Source organism: Chrysochloris asiatica, unplaced genomic scaffold (genome assembly GCF_000296735.1).
Source record: "Chrysochloris asiatica unplaced genomic scaffold, ChrAsi1.0 scaffold00439, whole genome shotgun sequence".
In the NCBI taxonomy this organism is placed as follows: domain Eukaryota; kingdom Metazoa; phylum Chordata; class Mammalia; order Afrosoricida; family Chrysochloridae; genus Chrysochloris; species Chrysochloris asiatica.
The window spans coordinates 678,800-688,074 of record NW_006408957.1 but is presented as its reverse complement, the minus strand read 5'-3'; the positions used below and the strand labels follow the sequence as shown (position 1 = coordinate 688,074).

The 9,275-nt window shown below is 43.8% G+C and overlaps 1 protein-coding gene across 1 annotated transcript in view; it reads left to right on the top strand.

Moving 5' to 3' along the window:
• LRRC56 (leucine rich repeat containing 56) overlaps window positions 1-9,275 on the top strand; it is a 42,844-nt gene that overhangs the window by 21,804 nt on the left and 11,765 nt on the right. The window contains exons 4-6 of the mRNA XM_006877009.1: window positions 8,052-8,148; window positions 8,231-8,431; window positions 8,988-9,182. Coding sequence (XP_006877071.1) covers window positions 8,052-8,148; window positions 8,231-8,431; window positions 8,988-9,182 — 493 coding nt within the window. The remainder of the gene's footprint in view (window positions 1-8,051; window positions 8,149-8,230; window positions 8,432-8,987; window positions 9,183-9,275) is intronic.

Genomic DNA, 9,275 nt, shown 5'->3' with positions numbered 1-9,275 from the left:
TTTCTGCTCCTGTAAAGATTTACACCCTCGGAAACCCTGTACAGGGTCACTATGGGTCGGAACTGACTCGACGGCACTTAACAACAACAACAAATTTGGGGACAGCTTTGCTGGGTATATGATTTTTTTTTTTTAAGTTTTTATTGTGAATTGAGTGGTAATTGACATGGGAGAACGTTGGTTTCACACGCATCGTTTCATTGCAATGATTACAATCTCCTGCGCGCATCAGCATTCAACATATTCCCTCAGGTTTTTTGGTTTTTATTTTGTTGTGGGGGGATGTACACAAAAACACTCAGGAATATACAATCATTTAAACAACCAAAGGACACATTCTGCAAGCCTGCCTCTTGACCACCAGCACCTGGCTGCCAGCACACAGCCTTTCTCTTTCCATGAGTCTAAAATCCTCAGCTGCTCCCTCTCTCCATGTCTCCATCTCTGCCTCCATCTCTGGTGTCGCTGCTTCTCTGGATAAGATCCCACATTTCACTTATGCTCTTCTACCTTGATGGGCCTAGGGTCCTCTGTTCCTGTACTATAAGATTAACTACTCCCCTCTTTTTGTTACAAAACTTTTACCTTTACAGTTGTGACAGTCACAATTAGTTGTGATAACAATTACTCGCTATTGTATCATAAGAATCTTCTCCCCATCTCCTTTCACCAGACCCACTGAGACAAGATGAAAACTATTCATTGGGAATTCTACCTTTCCCCACACTGGGTATCTGATTCTTGGTTGGTAATTTTTTCAGAGTTTTGTATACGTCATGCCATTGCCTTCTTGCCTGCATGGTTTCTGCTGAGAAATCAGACCTTAGCCTCATTGGTCCTCCTTTGTAGGTAACTTTTAGGTTTTCCTAAGCTGAATCGGGCTGCGAACCTGAAGGTCAGCGGTTCGAAACTACCAGTTGCTCCGCGGGAGAAAGATAAGGCTTTCTACTCCCGTAAAGATTTACACCCTCGGAAACCCTGTACAGGGTCGCTATGGGTCGGACCCGACTCGATGGCACTTAACAACAACAACAACAAAGCTGCTCTCAAGCTTCTTTCCTTGGCTTTGATTTTGTTAAATTTGGTATGTCTTGGTAATTTTCTTTTGGGAATCTTTCCTGTTCTTTAGCTTCTTATAAGTGTATCTTCTTTTGTGATGTTAGGGAAGTTTTCTTCCAACAACTCTTTGTCTCTTTCAGTTCTGGAATTCCTATCATCCATAAGTTGTTCCTCTTCATGGTGTCCCACATAACTCTTAGACTTTCTTCCGATTTTTTTCATTCTTTTTTCTGATTGTTCTTCTAGCATACTAGTGTTGAGAGATTTCTCTTCAAGTTTACTAATCTGGGCTTCCATAGCTTCACATCTACCTACTCCTTTGCCCTTTCAATGTATTGTCCATTTCTGAGATCTTAATATTAATCTTCTGGATTTCTAATCACAGGTTTTGTACTGTTTGAAAATTTGCATTTATTTTATCTGTTTGTTCTTGTTGTGTTTTCCTGAATTCTTCTAAAGTTTTTATTGTGTTCTCCTTGCTTTCCTTGATCTTTTTATATATCCTTTGAAGGTACCTAATTATCATTCATTTGAATTATTTTTCAGTTAGTCCCAATACCTTTTATTTCTCAAAATCATTTTCCGGCTCTGCATCTTGGTCATTTGTTTGAGCCGTTCGCTCTTGTTTCTTCATGTGAGCTGAAATTGTCTGTTGCCTCTGGGGCATTGTGGAGTTGTTGTATTTGTAAAAACAAACAGTGCAGTTGTTGGACCTAGAGGGGAGAAATCTCTGATGGGCCCCTGCAATTCAAAGAGTTCACAAAGTGACTGGTTATGGAAGGAATGTGACAGCGGAGTTCCTGGCCCTAGATGGACTTCCTATTGGCCTTGGTGTTGTCATGTTCCACACTCTCAATCCAGTAGTTCTTGGGGACCCTTGATGGCACTAGTTTCAGTGTCTTTTGTGACCATGGGGGTGCTGAGAGCAGAGTGACTGGTTCATTGCTGCTCTGGTGGCTTTGAAGGTTTTGTAGGTGTGGAGCCAAGTCCACCTGAATCCAGGCACCAATGCAGCACAGGAGGCCCCCACTTCACGCTGATGTGACTTTCAACCACATGGCTCTGAACTTCCAGAGAACAGCCCCTGTACTAGAAGTGGATGAGGGTGTGAGCTCGCCACATCTCTGGTCACCAGGGGAAAAGGAAGAAATGGCACCTTTCTTACACCCTCTCAAATTTGCTTTGCCAGGTCTCCCTCCACTGCCAAAGCTGCCCAAAGCAGCTCACAAGATGGTCGAGCTGGGGTTAGCCAGCCACTTACCAGTCTCATCATCCCTGCTCAGCCTCTCATCTCAGCAAGCACTCCATCCACCTCTCTAACCTTTCTTTTGAAGTTCAGGGTGCTATAATTTTCATCTGTGTCTGTTTTATTTTCTCTCTCGTATCTTTGTTATAGAGGGTCTGTGCACTACAGTGACCTAGTCCGCCATCTTGCTGGAAGTCTAATATCTTCATCTTTACATTCCATTTTCCAAATCAGCCCAGGTATTCATGAACATATATCGATTCTTGCTTTTGACTCTTACCATCTGTTTCCTGAGTTACACATACACACACACATACACACAAAGTCTTCATGGAAATTTTTATTGATATTATAAAATAGTTACATACTACTTTGGGTTTACCTGTTAGGGTGTATGCATCCAAGAAGAATGGTTTTCTGTATATCATAAGAGTTCAAATTTTCCTGTGTAGACTTTATATATCAATTACAGTGCTTTTAGTTTCAAGGAAAAGAAACCCATATCAAAATGGCCTAAAGAATGGGAAATTATTTATTCCTTCAATGCCTATGAGGGACACAAATCTATTTGTAATCACAGGGAACACATCTTCCTGACAAGAAGCTCAGAATTTCTTCTTTCAGGAAAGGTTAGTTCAGCAGTAAAGTCTTGTAACCAAAGGTCCAGGTTCTTCTGCACATTATGTAAATGTCTGTTCTAATGCTCACCCCCACACAGTGCACCCTCAGACTGGACAGTTGGGGCAGGGAATGTGCCCACCTGTGTCCATTAGAACAAGGATTCTTCCCCTCATGTTTCCTGGGCTAGAATTTAATCTTGTCTACACCCTCCTATACCAGTCATTGGCAAGGGGATGGATTATGATGGGCTTAGACTATCCAGGATGCTCCCTACCTCACTGCCACTTGGGATGGGGTAGTATACCAGCCTCCTCTAAAGCACATGGGCCCCTGACACCAGAATGGAATTAATTCCCAATCATACAGTATGTTCAGTCATGAATGAGCTCTTGTTACTGTTGCATTTTCCAAATGATTGCTGTAAATAGAGAGAAACCCTGTTGATTTCTATAAATTGATTTATTGTACATATCAATATTGCTGAACTGTCGATTTGTTCAAATAATTTGTTTCAGTTTCCTATGTTGATAATCCCATTATCAGCAAATGATGACAATGTTTTCTTTTCTCTTCCAACCCTTACACGTCTCATTGATTTTTCTTGTCTTATAGCATTGGCCAGGATCTCCAGCATCATGTTAAATAGTAGCAGTGATAGAATCAGGCTTCCTTGTTTGGTTCCTGATCTTAATGGGTATGTGTCTAAGATTCTTCACCAATAATAGATTTGCATCTATTACTATGACTGTAAGAGGATATTTTTCCTTGACTCTATTAATTTTGTCAACTCCCCCTCTGATAGTTTTATGACGGTAATTCATTCTTGCATTCCTGCAGTAAACATTACTTGATCATGATGCATTACTTTAAAATCAATGTAGCTTTAAAATAATATTTACTTAGCAGTTTTCACATCTGTTTTAATTAGTGAAATAGTCTTTTAATATCCTAGTACCGTCCTTAACTGATACTGAAATCAAAGATCAAGTATTAAGGTGTCTCTCTTTAAAGTTTTTGTTTTTTAAATATCCTTCTTTTAATTTCTGAAACTTATTGTATCTTATAGGAAATTACTGCAGGAAATAGAAAATATCAATTTAATGATCATTAAAACTCACTTGTAAAACAGGTACATATTTTGGGGTTTGAGAGGTGGAGAGGAGAGGGTCTTTGATTACACTTTATCTAGGGGTTATTACTCTAATCAATTTATGTTTCTTGTGTTGATAGCTTTGTCTTAAGTTCTCAAATTTGCTGCTGGATAGCTTGCTTATAACAATCTTTTATAATTTTTATATCTCTGCTGTATCCATGATTATTTCTGTTTAAAGTCTGCACATTGATTTTCATTGTCTCTCCTTTCATCTATGACTAGTGTGCTAGGAGACTATTAATCTTGTTAAAGAATTGGCTTTGGGCTCTTGTATTAGTTCTCTAGAGAACCATAAGTGGATGACTTTAAACAACATTTACTCTCTCATCAAAGTCTACATCCAGGACACTGACTCTTGGGCAGCTCTGGGGGAAGGTCGTTATCAGCAACCTTACGTCACTGGGTCTAGGAGTTTCCCAGCACAGGAACCCTGCATCCAAACGACGGGCTGCACTCTCTGCTCTTCTTTCTCAGTGATGCTGAAGCCCCGTGAGCTCTGCTTGTTTGCTTTGTCTCTTTCACATCACAAGAGAGATCGACTCAGAATACAACCTCATCTTGTAGATTGCATCTGGCTTCATTAACATGCAGAAGTGAGGATTTATAACACATGGGGTGATCCCATCACCACGTAATGGTGGATAATCACATACCACTGAGAATTGTGGCCCAGCCAAGTCAACACATATCTGGGGGACACATTCAATTGATAACAGCTCTGTGAATCTTCTCTGTTATTTTTTGTCCTTCCTTATGTCCTTCTTCCTTATACCTTTGTTATTTGTTTTCCTTTCTCCATCTTCTTGGACTAAATACTTAGCTTGGTTATTCTAATCCTTCTCTTTTTTAATATATAGATTTAAAGATCTCTGTGGCACTTTAAAAGGATTCCATCAATGTTTATATGCTTTGATTTTTGTCATTTGTTCTAAGTGTTCTATAATTTTCCTGTTGACTTCCTCTTTAATCTAAAATGCAACAAAATCTATTCGTTTATTTTTCTTTAGTATGTTGTTGTTAAGTGCTGTCGGGTCAATTCCAACTCACAGTGACCCTATATCGGATTTCTGAGGAGCAGCTGGTGGGTGTGAATGGCCACTTTGTGGCTTATCCTTTGGTACTACATCCCCCAGTTTTATTCATGCTGGACATGTGACCATCCAAAATAAACAGGAGATTTCCCAGCCTCCCATACAGCTAAGCATAATCATGTGACTTGGTTCAGAGCCAGCGGAAGAATGAATGCAAACTCTGAACAAATAGAATACAATAATAACACCATGAAAGACATGAAGACAAAATGGGACACAATTCTATAGAGACCCAGGAGGACATTTGGAGACAGGAATGATAAAAATGGTTTTCAAAAAACCTGATATTCTCTGCTTTCAGCCAAGATCCATCGGACATCAGCAGGGATATCCCTTATTCCACATCCTCTTCTGAATCTGACTTGAACCTCAGAAAGTTCTCTGTCAATGTATGGTTACAGCCGTTTTTATACTACCTTGAGTAAAACTACTCGCATGGGATAGCAAAGATATTGTCTGATGATTTTCACATTCCACTGGGTCACCTCTCTTTGGAATGGGCACAAATACGGGTCTCTTCCAATCAGTTGACCAGATATTTGTCTTCCAAAATTCTTGGCATAGATGAGTGAGTGTCTCCAGTGCCACCTCACTTTCTTGAAAGATTTCGATTTGTATTCCACCAATTCCCGGTACCGTGTTCTTTGCTAATTCCTTCAATGCACCCTGGACTTCTTCCTTCAGTATCATTGGCTCTTGATCACATGCTACCTCTTGAAATAGTTGAACATCAACCATTTCTTTTTGGTAACAGTGATTCTGTGTATTTCCAGATAAAGACAGACTAGAAAGAAGGAGTGACAAACTACTTCTGACTATTTAGTCACTGAAAACCTTATGAACAGCAGAGAAACACTGTCAGATATAGTGCCGGAAAGTGAGCCCCTCAGGTTGGAAGGCACTCAAAATGCAACTGGGGAAGAGCTGCCTCTGCAAAGTAGAGTTGACCGTGATGACGTGAATGGAGTAAATCCCTTCATTTGCTGATGGCGCACAACTCAAAATGAAGAGAAACAGCTTAAACATCCTTTAATGATCGGAACATGGAATGTATGATGTGTGAATCTAGGAAAATCAGAAATTGTCAAAAATGAAATGGAACACATAAACATCGATATCCTAGGCATTAGTGAGCTGAAATGGACTGGTATTGGCCATTTTGAATCACACAATCACATGGTTTACTATGCCAGGAATGACAAATTGAAGAGGAATGATCCCACATTCATCATCAAAAAGAACATATCAAGGTCAGTCATGAGGTACAACGCTGTCTGTGATAGGATAATATCCATGTGGCTACAGAGAAGACCAGTTAATATCACTATTATTCAAATTTACACACCGACCACTAAAGCCAGGAGGATGAAAATGAAGAACTCTACCAACTAATTGACCAAACATGCAATCAAGATGTATTGATCATTACTGGTGATTGGAATGCAAAGGTTGGAAACAAAGAGGAAGGATCAGTACTTGGAAAATATGGCTTTAGTGATAGAAATGATGCTGGAGATCACATGATAGAATGCTAGAAAATCAATGATTTGTTCATTTCAAATAACTTCTTTAAATAACATAAGAGACGGAATACAGAGAAATAAAATTGACTACATCTGTGGAAAGAGATGGTGGAAAAGCTCCATATCATCAGCCAAAACAAGGCCAGAGGCAGATTGTGGAACAGACCATCAGTTGCTCATATACAAATTCAGACTGAAGTTGCAGAAAATGAAAACAAGTCCACAAAAGCCAACATATGACCTTGAATATATCTCTCCTGAATTTGGAGATCATCTGAAGAACAGATTTGATATACTAGACACTAAAGACGGAAGACCAGAAGAGTTGTGGGATGACATCAAGAACATCATACATGAAGAGAGCAAAAAGTCATTAAGAAGACAAGAAAGAAAGAAAAGATCAAAACGTATGTCAGAAGAGACTCTAAAACTTGCTCTCCAGCGTAGAGATGCTGAAGTAAATGGAAGAAATGGGGCAGTACAAGAGCTGAACAGAAAATTTCAAAGACCAGCTCAAGAAGACAAAGTCCAATATTATAACAAAATGCGCAAAGACCTGGAGTTAGAAAACCGAAAGGGAAGAACACGCTCAGCATTTCTCAAGCTGGGGGAACTGAAGAAAAAAATTCAAGCCTCGGCTTTCTTTATTGAAGGATTCTCTGGGCAAATTATTGAACGATGGAGAAAGCATCAAAAGAAGGTGGAAAGTTAGGAATATATGGAAATCCCTGAGAAAGTCAAAGGAAAGGCAAGAAGATGGAACTAAGAGAGACAGGGTCAGAATGTTTGTCAGTGTCAGAGGACCGACATCTGAGAACAGAGAACATGAAGGAGAAAGAGAAACATACAAAAATATCCCAGAAATGAGCGTCATTGATGGGTTGACTGGAAGGACGTACAACAGTGGGCTTAAGCCCAAGTCAGGAGATGTGAGACACCCAGTGGGCAAGGGTCCTGATGGGCAGAGGGGGAGATGCTGGCAAGGAAGAGTCCACAGAGAGGGAGAATGAATGGAGGACAGGTTTAGCTCTCTGAGAAACTCCACTGTGGTAGAAGTCTACGCTCCCACCCGCACTCAAGTGAGCAGCACAAGGGCAGCTCCCCAAGGCTAGGTCCAGGCCTACCAGGCCTCAGAGAGGGTGGAGAGCATTCGACCACTTCTGGGTCTAGAGTTCTGCCCATGCCAAACCCGGAAGCAGCAGCAAGGAGGGAACGGCAGGTCTGGGGCCTCCACAGCCATAGTCACAGGTCTGGTCCTGCACCTGGACACAGGTGTGGGCAGTGACTAGGGTGAGACATGGCTTGGTGCCTCCCCAGTGCTCCCAGACTGCACCGACACCTACTCCCGCCTTCTATAGAGACCTGGGCACATCCCTAGGCCACCTGCAGGTGCTCTGGCTGGCTCGCTGTGGCTTGTCTGATCTAGACGGCATCGGCTCCTTCCCGGCCCTGAAGGTGGGTGTGCTTCTCCTAGGCTGGGGGACGGGAGCCAGCCAGGCCCTGGCTAACTCCCTCGTCCCTCCCCGGGCTGCCCCAGGAACTCTATGTCGCCTACAACAACATCTCGGACCTGAGCCCACTGTGCCTGCTCGAGCAGCTGGAAGTGCTGGACCTGGAGGGCAACAGCGTGGAGGACCTGGGGCAGGTGCGCTACCTGCAGCTGTGCCCCCGGCTGTCCACACTCACCCTGGAGGGTAACCTGGTGTGCTTGCGGCCTGGCCCTGGCCTCTCCAACAAGGTGTGTGGGACGCAGGCATCCATGGCTCTAGCCCCTCCGCCCTCCCACAGTCTGAGGACCCTGTCCAGCCCAAGGTCCTGCCAGGAGGCAGGAGTCTCCCCAGGAAACAGCCCACCTGTGGCTTGTTTCCCTGTGAGCCCTTTCTCTTCTGTCCTGGCAGTACCATTGTGCCTCCTAGCCCAGCCAGCCCACGGGCCCCAGGTGAACGCACACACCCGGCCAAACACACAGGCCCCATGTGCACACACACACCCCAGGTGTTCCCCTACCACAAAGGGCCCCACATCTCTGCTGACCATCTCCACAGAATTTTGTACACATGCCTGTGCACACTAGTCCAGAACCATAGCACACACACTGTGTATGACACGCCCCCAGCCAGGAAACATGCAGCCCCTTTTGGCTGGAACTCATAGCGCCCATTCCCCAGGCCAGGCTGGCCACTGCTCACTGAAACCACCTGCTGCAGGTTCTGGGTAGGGTCCACCGGAAGGGGCACCACTGTCCCTCCAGGTAGGGTGGAGCCAGGACCCAGGTCTGCCTCCCATCCCCACAGGCACCCCGGGGCTACAACTACCGGACAGAGGTGCGGAGACTCATCCCCCAGCTTCAGGTCCTGGACGAGGCCCCTGCTGCACAGACGGGCCTGCTGGCCGCCCGGACACTAACCCAGGACTGGCTCATGGTGAAGGAGGCCATCAGGGAGGGCGGTGTCCTGGACAGCCTGCTGCCTGGACCGGGTACGGGCCACGTGCACTCCCTCCAACGAAGGCCTGGAGGCCTTGTCATTGCGCTGCCAGGAGCGAGCTCTACGTTCCCCCAGGAGGAGAGGTCTCTATGGCCC